This window comes from Lynx canadensis, chromosome E2 (assembly GCF_007474595.2).
Source record: "Lynx canadensis isolate LIC74 chromosome E2, mLynCan4.pri.v2, whole genome shotgun sequence".
Taxonomy (NCBI): Eukaryota; Metazoa; Chordata; class Mammalia; order Carnivora; family Felidae; genus Lynx; species Lynx canadensis.
In genome coordinates, this window is record NC_044317.1 from 4,050,973 (window position 1) to 4,063,221 (window position 12,249).

General features: G+C 55.9%; 1 protein-coding gene across 2 annotated transcripts in view; it reads right to left on the minus strand.

Annotated features, from left to right (window-relative positions):
- Positions 1–1,648: 1,648 nt before the first annotated feature.
- CRISPLD2 (cysteine rich secretory protein LCCL domain containing 2) overlaps positions 1,649–12,249 on the minus strand; it is an 89,042-nt gene continuing 78,441 nt past the window's right edge. The window contains exons 15-16 of one of the 2 annotated variants that reach the window (XM_032591360.1): positions 6,828–6,936; positions 1,741–1,809 (exon numbers count right to left, since the gene is read on the minus strand). In XM_032591360.1, the coding sequence (XP_032447251.1) occupies positions 6,885–6,936 (52 nt within the window). In that variant the 3' untranslated portion in view covers positions 1,741–1,809; positions 6,828–6,884. Of the gene's footprint in view, positions 1,810–6,827; positions 6,937–12,249 lie in introns of both variants that reach the window. The other variant, XM_030298783.1, reaches the window with a different exon arrangement.

Sequence of the window (12,249 nt, forward strand, 5' to 3'; positions counted from 1 at the left end):
GTGTGCAGGTCCGGTGTCCTCGCCGCCTCCAGCACCGCCCGTATGCGACGCGCGGCGGCCCCTGCCGGCCCCAGGCGCTTCGGTAGGTGGCGCGGGTCCTCGCACACTGTCGCTGTCTTCGGTAGTTGGCTTCTCCCTGGTTCCCGGCACCCGCGGCCCGGCAGGTGCCGTCACTCCCGCGGCGTTGGCCAAGCCCCCAAACGCTCCGGCGCCCTGACGAGCGGCGTGGGCCCTCGGCGCTGCCCTCGCGGACTTTGCCGCGTCCACACTTCACATCTGCTCCGGCGGGGCGCCTGGCGTCCCACTTCGCTTGGTTGTGAGCATTCCTGCAGTGTTTCTGGTGGCCTTTGAAATAAAAACACTTTTTAAAAAATCCGTCTCGTGGATCCGGAGCCCCGGCGCCTACAGCCTCATTTGACAGACGTAGCATTTGTGCTCGAGGGAGCCACGGGCCCGTGAGCGGGCGGCCGGGCCGGGCACTCCCACCGCCACAGAGGGAGGAAGGGCCCGCACCATCCCGTGAGGCGCCTGCTGGCATCCCAGACGGGTGGGAACACGGAGACACGGCCCTGAGCGCAGACGCCGGGCCGGCGGCGACCCTCAGGCTCGCGTCCACGCAGGATTTTGCTGCCACGTGCCCCGTGTCCCTCCTCTAAGGGTGTGACGCTGACTCCGTCCACAGGAGTGTGACAGTGGGGTTAAGATGGAGAGGGAAAACATTATCCGAGTAGAAAGGTGGCTAATCCCGTCTTCCATCGTACGTGAACTCGTTTCGGCCGCCTGAGCGGAGAAGAGCGTCCCGCGGGTGGCCCGGAGTGGCATTCCGACGCTCTCGATGAAAGGGTAAGTGGCCTACACTATGGACCGGGGACCAGATTTAAGACCGTCTCCAATTTGAGCAAAGACACCCCAAAGACACAAAGTGAAGATACGCTGCTACAGATCTGCGACTGGTTTCGCTTTGCTGTTTTAAAAGCTCGCTTATTTAGAGAGAGAGGGAGAGAGAGAATCCAGGCAGGCCCCACACTGTCCGCGCGGAGCCTGACGCGGGGCTCGACCTCACGAGCCTCGAGATCATGACCGGAGCCAAAATCAAGAGTCGGACGCATCACCGACTGACGGAGCCACCCGGGCATGCCAGGTTTCGCTTTTGATCTGCCGGAGCAGGCAGGGCTCTGTTGCCAGGCCCGATGGGAAGGGCGAGGAGATGGTACGCACAGCACATCTGCCGTCTGGGGCACGCTGCCGACTTTTCCTTCCCCTCCCCGCTCGCCCCCTGTATCCGCACCCCGATACCGTACGACAGCTCGAGATGGCACAACAAATGCTGCTAAACCAAGTAGGGTCCTGCGACGGGGTTTGTTCCTAGAGCTAACGGTGCCGTGTGTGTGCCCTGTTCCCTGTCACTAAGTCTCCCTCCGCCCCAGCCCGCCTCCCTGGTTACGGGGTGGTTCCTGCCTTGCCGCCCGCCCTGCTCCAGGAGCCTTGGCTTCTCCAGGGGTGCCACATAGCCGTCCCGAGACGCATGCGCTCAGGCTCCCCGCCCCCCGGGGTCCACATCTGGATGCCACAGCTGCCCCAGCACATTTCTCTGCCAGCTCCCTGAGAAGGTTCGAGGTTGTCAGCACATTAGCCTGTTTGCACATACCTGTATCCCACGGTCGTCTCGGCTGACGGGCGCCGTAAGCCAGACTGCGGGTTCCGATTCAGTCTTTGACCTGCTGAAGAGGGTCTGTGCCTCCTCGGATGGAACCCCATCTCCTCTGCTCAGGCTCACGCACCCCTTCTGTCTCAGACACGTGCCTTTCACTTTAAAAAAAAAAAAAGTTTTCCTTTAAGGTTTATTCATCTTTCAGAGACAGAAAGAGGCAAAGCATAAGTGGGGGAGCGGCAGAGAGAGAGGGAGACACAGAATCCGAAGGAGGATCCAGGCTCCGAGCGGTCAGCACAGAACCCGATGCGGGGCTCAAACTCACAAACTGCGAGACCATGACCTGAGCCGAAGTCGGACGCTCAACCGACTGAGCCACCCAGGCGCCTTTCACTTCTGGGGGCCGGGGGTGCTGTGCTGTGTTACGTCTTTGCGAACTTCATCCTGTCCACTTTGTTTTTCTCCTACAGATTGAATGTCGCACTGCCTAGACTGGTCCTCTGATTTTCTTTCTTACCGTCTATTCTTTGTTTCCTGGAAATATCCTTAACTTTGTCTCCTAGGTGGATGTTTTATTCAGGCAGTGGTAGTTTTAATATCCGAGAACCTTTTGTTTATCCTTTGTTCTTTTCTCCCTTTCTTCAAAAAACAAAAAAAAAACCACCCAGCTTTTTAAAAAACTGGTTTTAGATTTACAGCAAAACTGTGGGGAACGTTCGGTGGGTTTCCGAATGCCCTCGTTCCCCACTCCCGGCCCCCAGCAGAGGGCACCTCTGTTATAGTGGTGAGCCGACCCGGACGCTTCGTTTCACCCAAAGCCCGTAGTTGACATTCGGGCCCACTCTCAGTGTGAGCTCTGTGGGTTTGGAAAAACGTGTAAGGACAGGTGTGCACAGGTATCTTTACTGCCCTGAAGAAACCTCTGGGCCCCGCCTGTTCGTTCCTTCCCCTCCCCCCACCCGGCAGCCCCTCATCTTTACTGTCTTCATAGCTTTGTCTTCCAGAAAGCGTCGTGTCGTTGGGCTCAGACCAGATGCACAGACCATTCAGATTGGCTTCTGTCACTTAGTGATGAGCATACGCGTTTCCTCCGTGACTTTTCGTGGCTCGGGAGCTCATTTCTTTTTAGTGTGGAGTGATAACTTCGTTGCCTGGGTGTGCCACAGTTAATTTAGCCACCCACCTCTGGAAGGGCATCTTGGTCACCACCCAGCTCCGGCAGTTACGAGGAAAGCTGCTACAGACGTCCGTGTGCGGGTTTCTGTGTAGACCTAAGTTCTCACCCCGTGTCTTCTGCCTGGAGTTGTGCAGTCGAATCCATTTTGAGTTGAGTTTTGTGTAGGTGGGAAGGTAAGGGTCCAATTTTCATTCTTCTGCATGTAGATCTCCAATTTTCCCACCACCACCATTTGTTGAAGAGACTGTCCTCTCCCCATTATGCGCTTTTAGCACCCTTGTCAAAGATCAGCTGACCATAAATGCCTGGGTTTATCTCTAGGCTCTGTTCCGTTCCATCGGGCTGTATGTTTGTGCTTATGCTATTACCATACTGTTTTGATTACTGTGGCTTTGTAATATATTTTGAAGTGAGGAAGTGTGATACTGAAGCTTTATTCTTTGTTCTCATGATTGATTTGGCTATTTGTCATCGTTTCGTAGTTCTAGATGAAGTTTTAAATTATTTTTCTATTTCTTTAAAAAACGCCATTGGGACTTTGACAGGGATCATTTTGAATCTGTAGATCAATTTGGGTAGTGTGGACATTTTAATGATCCAATCCATGAACATGGGATGTATTTCCATTTGTGTCTTTAACTTCTTTCACCAATATTTTAGTAGTTTATACAAAGTTCTCCTTATAAGTTTATCCCCAAGTACTGTATTCTTTTCGGTGTAAGTGGAATTGTTTTCGGAATACCCTCTTCAGGTAGTTTGTTGTTAGTGTATACGTATGTGACTGATTTTTTGCATGTTGATTTTATATCTTGCATCTTCTATTACATTTGTTTCTTAGTTTTAACAGTCTTTTTGTTTTGCTTTATTTTTTGTAGAATCTTTAGAGTTTTCAATATATAGGATTAGGTCATCTGCAGACAGGGACAGTTTTATTTCTTCCTTTCCAATTTGGATGCATTTTACTTCTTTTTTGTGTTTAAGTGCTCTGGTTAGGATTTCCAGTACGATACTAAGAGTGGTGAAATGGGCATCCTTGTTCCTGATTTTTACTGCTGAGTGTGATGTTAGCTGTAGACTTTTCACACATATATTATGTTGAGGTACGTTCTATTTATAGTTGAGTTTTTTTTTTTTTTTAATCATGGAAGGGTGCTGAATTTTGCCAGATACCTTTTCTTCATCTGTTGAGATGAGTGTGAGATCCTTATGCTTTATTCTGTTAACGTGGCGAATCATATGAATTGATTTTTGTTTGTTGAAGCACCTGTGTGTTCCAGGGATGACTACCGCTTGGTTGTGGCGTGGGGTTCTTTTAATCTGCTATCGGATTTGGTTGGCTGTTGTTTTGTTGAGGATTTTTGCATGTCCTCTCATAAGAGATACTGGTCCGTGGTTTTCCTGCAGCGTCTGTGTCTGGCTGTGGTGTCAGGGTAATGCTGGCCCCGTAAAATGAGTTTGGAAGTGTTTCCTCCTTTTCGGTTTTTCCAAAGAGTCTGAGAAGGACAGGCATTAATTCTCTCTTAAATATTTGGTAGAGTTCACTAGGGAAGCCATCTGGTCCTGGACTTCTCTGTGTTGGGGGGGGGGGGGTTGATTACTGATTCAATTTCAGTATTATTTACAGGACTGTAAAGACTTAATAAAATCAGAAACGAAGGAGGAGACATCACAACCAATGCCACAGAAATAAAAACGGCCACAGGGGACTACTATAAGCAATCATATGGCGCCTCACTGGACACCGAGAAGAGAGCGCCTTGCCAGAAACGTACAGCCTATCAAGACCGAGTCACGAAGAAACAGCATAGCACTCAGAAAGAACCGACAAGGACAAGTGCCGGGGGTGTGTGCGGGGAACAGGACGCTCTGCGTGAGTGTTCCGGGGTGCAGCCGTGTTCATGGCACATATTTTGAGGAAGGATTTTTTTGGGAGGAGGAACTTGAGACCTCAAACTGATGAACAAGGAGCATTTCCACTAAAGGAAATGTTTGACTTCACCATACTTCGTCTTTCATTCCTCTTCTCATTTTGATGGTCATCCTTGGGGACGCCAAGGAGGGAGGAAGGTGGGGGCTCCTACCCGGCCCAACAGTTCCCAGGGGAACCCCAAACAGACAAGCACCCAACCCTGCTGCAGGGCACACGAACCTCCGAGAGCCTGAAAGTGGCCACAGGAACGTCTGCGAGGTGACGGCTCGGACGTGAACTTGGCCCCTGCACGTTTTCCGGGAAACACAAACACAGCAACTCCAGGAAAGACTGGACGAGCGCAGAGGTCCACGGTGACGTCACTCGATCCCACGGAAGAGACTCGCTATCGCCACTGTCACGCTGCCTCCTTTCTCGTGTCTGCCAACCCAGATCCTAGAGGTACCCGGCCCGTCGTGCAGCCGTCTCTCTCGGGACCGAGTCGGGCAGTGGGCGCTCTGCTGCGTGGATGAGATTTTCTTCGGTGCCGGCACATCCCAAGGAGATGATGAGATGGGAGCAGGCTTGTACGTTCACTTAGGACCCTCGTGCCCCTTGGGTTCTTCTTAACAGTGGTCCCACGCGTGGGCCCTTGGGTGCAGAAGCTCAGTAAACACAGCATTATCCTGACTTCACGGTCAGGCTCGGCCGTGTCACGGGCACGACCTACAAGGTGGCGCGCCAGCTCTGAAATCCCTTCTGTGACAAGCTCCTAACGTGGGGCGACCGAACGCGACGTGCCCCTTGGCCACGGGAAGGCATGCGTGTGTGTGCGAGGACAGTACCCACGTACAGCGGCTGGCCCTCCGAAAACCCAGTGGCTTGTCTTCACCTGGCCAGTAGAGTTTGCACGAGTTCTGAGAGGAGCTCCCAGTGCAAGGTTTAATAATAACGATGCCCAGGACACCATTTCGACATCTGCAGTTTCCAAGATGCCCTCCTGGACCTGATCGCATCTCAGTACAACCTTGAGGCAGATAACACTGTGCGCATTTCATACACCAAAAGACCGAGGCTCCCTGAGGTTACAGAAGGTCCTCACTAGGGAGGGAAGGAGGAGGATCCCACGTGGCCATTCTGGCTAGAATCATCTAGTTCTCCTCTGTTTTTATTTTTCTAAGTACTGAGTTTAAAAAGTAATAAAAATATCTTCTTTGTTTTTTATTTGTGTTAGAGAGAGAGAGAGAGAGAGAGAGACAAAGCACGAGTGGGGGAGGGGCGGAGAGCGAGTGAGAGAGAATCCCAAGCAGGCTCCTCACGGTCAGCGCAGAGCCCAACACGGGGCTTGAACTCACGAAACCACGAGATCACGACCTGAGCTGAAACCGAGAGACCGACGCTTAACCGACTTGACCACTCAGGCGCCCATAAAAAAACCCTTTCTGAATAAACAAATCGAAAACAGTAACACGAATTGCATCTTTCACCGAGGTTATTTCAGTAATATTTTTAGCACACACTTCTGAACTGCAGAATATAGCCTCAAAACGCCATAGTTGTTTCCAGGCTGCATCACGGCCCCGCGACCCCCCTGTGCGCTCGAGCGACGCCCGTCCACGTCCCCGTGACCCCTTCCCTCCAGAGAAGCCTTTGTGTTGGTCCCCGCACGTGTGCAGGTGCTGGGGCCCAACCCGGGATTTCTGGGCTCTGCTCCCATATTCAGACCTCATACGTCAGTGTCTGGGATGTGTGTGTCCACACCTTAACATTCCCTAGCTCAGACTCCAGACCCACGTGGTCTTTTCTCTGTGAGTTTAACGCAAATCCTGGGGAGGGTGGGGGCGGGGGGGGGCAGAGCTGGGTCAATGGCCAGGACACGGCCACCGCAGCCTTCATCAAAGCCTGCAGGAGCCAGCTGCGGAGAGAGGGCACCTGGGGAGAGGGAGGGCACTCTGGCCCCAAGGGTCCCAGGCGGTGAGTCGGAGAGGCTGCTCCGGGACCCACGGGTGGCTCCTGGTGGCCATTTATGTCTAACATTAACAGCAGCGACTTCATAATCATGTGAGAAGCTGGCTGACTTCCCAACTCACCTGGTCATCCGGAAGCAGCTGACAGAACTCCAGGAGCACCAACTTCTGCCGCTTACGTCACCTTGGTGGCCGGGTCCCTGTGCGGGCGGCCAGCCCAGGGGAGGGAGCGCTGAAAGGGAAAGGGGTCGGCTCTCAGCGTGGTATCAGCATCATGCCACCAGAGGGCACCACCAGACCACAGATGTCCCCGTGCCACGCAAGCCACAGACTCCTACCCGGGGCTCTTTCAGGCCTGTGGTCCACACACGCTTATGGACACCTAATGCCTACTGTGTGCCAGTGAGGCCTCTGCCCTCAGTAGACATCAGTATGACAAAGAGAATACACAGTTATATACTGTGACTCGTGCTATAAAAGAACAGCAAGGAGAGGGAACATCAGGATGGACATCACGGAGAGTGAGAAATCAGGTAAGGGCCAGGGAGAGAACAGCCATGCAAAGGCCCTGGGGCAGGGAAAGGCTGGTTTACTGCAGTCTATCCACTAGGTTAGTGAGAGTTCCGTCTCTTTGACATCAACCCGGAATGGGAGCTGCTTAAAACCAGAGAATGCTGGGGCGGGAGGAGCTGCTGGAGGCCCACATGGCCCAGCCTGCTGGGCTCACAGAAGGGGCCCGGGGGCTGACAAATGCCCACACGAACGGTCGCCGGCCAGGGGAGGCAGAGGCTCAGCCAAAGCAGGTTTCCTAAAGCACAGGCTAGCCGTCTGCAGACAGGCCTCTGAAGACGAGGGACTTCAGACACCTTCCTCCGGGGTGGGCAGCCAGGGTCCTCGGTGGGCACACCGAGGGCAGTGGGAGCAGGGGTGACGTCTGCCGTGGAAAGCAGGGGACGGGGGCCGAGCAGCCAGGAGGGGTCTGTGCACGGCTTTTCTCCGACCTCAGTCTAGGTCAGACCCCGTCATCTGGGCAGCAGGGGCAGTGGCCTGCTGGGTGACCTGGGTAGCCTGCCGGCGAGGGGCTCCATTCGACACCCTGACAGCTCGGTGACCAGGTGGCGCCCGTGAGGGTCCCCGCTCCACGGGCGGATTGGCTCCGAGTGGCAGTGGAATGTGGCGGAAAGAACCTCCCAGATGCGGCTACGGTTCCCATCCCTGCCACCTTCCAGCCGCGTGGCCTGGGGCGCCGCCTTCCCCTCCGTGCCTCAGTGTCCTCGTCTGTGAGATGATGGCTAACGGTTCTGCCTCGTGGGGTCTGCGGGGGGACTGGAGCCATGGGGCTGGCCGCGACGCCTGTGTGTGGCAGGTACTCGAGAAACGTAGTGCCCGCTACGGGGTGGGGGCTTCGCGGCCACGCAAGACCTCACGCCCGCCCGCCGTGCAGCAGGCGGTTGGGTTCCTCGTCCGTCTCTTTCGCCCTTCTCTTGGTTTTTCCGGACTAACCCTGTGTTCTCGCCTGAGATGGTCTTGCGGGCTTTTTTTTTTTCTTTCTTTTTTTAAACAAATAAAAACTCAAGCAGCTCGACAAAACCGAGTCCGTTTACAACAAAGTCCCACCAGAGGAGACGTTTAAACAGGCCACGGCTTAGGTCTCGAGAAGCCAGAAGCATCTCGATGTTCGCCCGGGCCTTTCTCCGCTGGGGGTTCTTTTCCACCCGCCCTCCCTTCTCCCAGCAGAGCCCGAGGAGGTGGGGGCGGCCGTCCAGGCGCTGGACCAGGGGTGGGCACTCTGCCCCCGGCTGCGGGAGACGCTGCGGGCCGGTGCTTGACCCGGATGTGGCCCCGGGGCTTTGGTAAAATACCTTGAGTGAGTCTCACGCGTACAAATCAGGAGAGCTCACCTGGAAATGCAGAGTCACGGCTTCCCTGGGTCCCGGTTCCTACCTGGCCAACCTAGCTGGCAGCCGCTCCCCTAAATGCACACGTGCCCGGGACAGCATTTAAATTGTTTTTATTTTTATTTTTTAAAGTGAGCTCTGCACAGTGTGGGGCTCGAACTCACGACCCCGAGACCAGGTCGCATGCTCTGCCGACTGAGGCAGCAACGGCTTGTTTTTCTTTTGAAATAACGTATCGAAGCGAAGTTCGCGTGACATAAAACTAACCGTTTTAAAGTCAGCAGTCGAGTGGCATTCCGTGCCCTCCGAGCGTTGGGCACCCCCACCCCAGGAAGCCCCGCGCCCGTCAGCTGCCGCGCCACTCCTCCCCCGCTGGGACCACCCATCCGCTTTGCCTCTGTGGGTTTGCGCCTGCCGGACGCTTCTTATAGACGCAGTCGCACAAGTACGGTCGCCTCCCTTCACGTGGCGCGACTTCAGGGGCCACCCGCGTCATAGCCCGGGTCACAGCTCCGTCCCCCACCTCGACACGCGTCTACCCCCGGGAGCCCAGCCCCTGTCCCCACCCCACCGAGACTGCTGGCTCCCTGCAGCCCCAAGGGCCACTCACGCTAGCAGCTGGCATCCTCTCCGGGAGCACGGGCCCAGACGGCCGGCCACAGAGTGACGTCCTGGCCGGTCCCTGCCCGGACATTCACACCCATGTCTGTGTGCACGCGTGCGTTACGCGATGGCCACATAACTGTCGGGCACTTGGCTGTTTTTCACTCGATGGTGTATCTTGGGGATCATGCCACACCTACGCAGAGACCCCCACCTTGTTCCCTGCTGCACAGGGTTCCACTGCACGGCTGCCACACCTACGTGGGGAGGGAGGTCCCCGACCCTCCACCACCGTGACCCTCGGGTGTGGGCCAGCCCTGCCTGCGCTCCCACACCCAGCCTGGCCGAGCCCTGGGCCCCATGCTGGATGGGAGAGGGAGGTCAGAGATGTCCTCTGGTTTCCTGGCCTCTAACCTCCCAGGACCAACGCCTGACGGCATTTGTACCTCACGGACAGGGGGGAGATGCCTATTAATTGAATGAATGAAAAAGTGAATGGCTCCTTCTCATTGTTTAAGGCCTAGATCAGATGTCACCTCCTCCAGGAAGCCTTCCCAGGGTCTTGGCCCTTCCTCTGGGCCCGCAGGCCCCTACGCTCAGCACAGCACGTAAGCCCACTGGTTGTGGCCGATGGGTGCGGTGTCGGCGGCCACCACACTGGCCTCCACTGGTCCTGGTATCTTCCAGGGGTGGGCAGGACCCCAGCACAGAGCTAGGGGTGAACGGAGAGGCAACGATGCCCGGTACGCAGCCAGGGGATGAACGGACGGGGAAATTCACATCTGTCGTCATCAGCGCCACATCTAAGCACAATGAACAGTTTCTAGGTGCCCCCAGCTCTGCAGTCACACCCATTTTGCAGACGAGGAAGCTGAGGCTTTGAGAGATTCAGCATCTTGCGTGATGCCACACGGTTCCTAAGCGGAAGCCCGGCTGACCCACTGACCACATCTCTCCGGCTCTTCCCCACCCTCCTGTCGGGGCTGGAAGGGACCACAGGAGCAGAGTGTGCTGGGGAGGCTGGGTGGTGAGCCGAGGTTCAGGGGGAGGCGGGAAACACGACCCACGTCCTGGCCCTCTCCGGGGCGCCGGCGTGGAGCATGAGGACAAGGGGGAAAGAGGTGACCCCGTGGCCGCGTTGTGTTTGCACACACTCTGTATAAGAACCAAGGCTGGGGACCAAGCCCTTGGCAATGGGAGGGAAGGGGCTGGACAAAGAGCCAGCCCCCGAGGAGACCCACCGGACCGTCCTCAAAGCCATTCCCCCACCCCGGGCGCCTCCTGAGGCTGGGGCCGCCATATTGGCCCCAAAGTCCAGGTCATGATCTGCCCCCCTCACCGCTCCTTTGGGGACAGTGGGAGGGAGGAACCCGTGCACTGAAGGGAGACTGGGGATGTCAAAGGGCTTTGGCTAAAAGAGGAGAAGCAAAGCGGAGCCAGGAGCTCGTAAGATGATGCGCACGCACAAGTACGTCTACACGACGGGTCCCCCCCCCCCCCTGATTAGAGGATGTCTTCGCCCACTCAGCTTCCTCCTCGTCCTCCCTGCCTGCCAGAGTTCTGTTGTTCCCAGGCTGGTTCCAGGTTTTAGGCAGAACTGGGGGGAAATAGAGGGAACCAGGACCTACAGAGGCAGGAGAACCCAGGTGAGGGTTCTCCCCCTTATTGTGGAGACTCCAGACCCTAGAGAAAAGCGATGGGAAAACCAGCAAAACCGGGGAGAGGAGGCCTATCTTCATCATCGGGCAGGGTTGAGGCCGGGGAGGGGGGTGCAAGGCCAAACACAAAAGCTGGATTTGGGGGGTGAGGTCTGGGGTCGCTGCAGGGGGGTAAGGGAGTCGTGGAGAAGCAGCTGCAGGATTTGGGAACCCTGATGGTGGGTTAAGAAGCGGATTCCCTTAGGGGCTCAGTCAGTTAAGCGTCGGACCTCAGCTCAGGTCATGATCTCACGGTTTGTGAGTTCAAGGCCCGCACTGGGCACTCTGCTGTCAGCACGCAGCCCGCTTCGGATCCTCTGTCCCAACCCCTCCCCGCCCCCCCCCCCCGCCCCTCCCCTGCTTGCTCGCTCACTCTCAAAAATAAACATTAAATTTTTTTTTAAGTAGATCCCCTTAATGTTTCTAGGGCATTGCAAGTACAACTCCAGATTCCTTGTGGATCACACTTGCCTGCAATGCCGTCCAGACTGTGCTATCTGGAACCCCAGCTCGTACTAGGGTCACATCCACAAAGCCCATCTCACAACGAAGAAATAACGTAATCCTTCACAGCTCGGAGAGGCTGGGGGTGTCATCATCCCACATCTAAGATGACAGAACGGAGGCACAAGGAGGTCACGTGTGTGGCCCAAGCTCACGGAGCTAGAAAGGGGCCAGACCGGGACGAACCCCGTGTTCTCCGGACCCCAAACGCTGACCTCTTTTCTCTACCCAGCTCTGCCCCTGGGGAACGATCCTATGACACCGAATCGTCTCTCTCTCTCTCAGAGTTCAGTGTTTGGGGCCAAACCTGAGTGAGGTTTGCTGCTTCCTCTGAAAAGGTTGGCCTGACCTCAGGGCGCCAATGCCCGGCCACCGGCAAGAATCCCCCGTTGGTGGGGACGGGCTAGCGGGCAGGCTTTTCTGGACACAATTCGGTAGAGACTCAGATGACCCAACAGACACTCTGGCTGACTTCTGTGGTCGAGACACACGGGACAATTGCAAGGTGTCAAGGGTGGCAATGCCCAGCGTTGGCACGGAAGAGTGGGGGATGGGCTCCTCCAGTCTGTGCTGGTGGGAGTTTAAACGTGTACCACTTTTTGGAGAGCCGGCTCGACGCTGTGAATCCAATGACTTCAAAAACACGAGGTCTTTGACTCGGCAGCTCCACTTCGAGAAAACACAGCCCCAGGAAATAACCCTGCACGAGGTAATCATTCTCCTTCACGCATCCGTGGGCCTCAGACGGAGGGCCCCGCGTGGCCGGTGGAGTTCGCATCTGACTGCTCGACTGGAACAATTTTCTCCCACGGGCTGGCTGTGCTGCCCCCCAAATGGGACGGC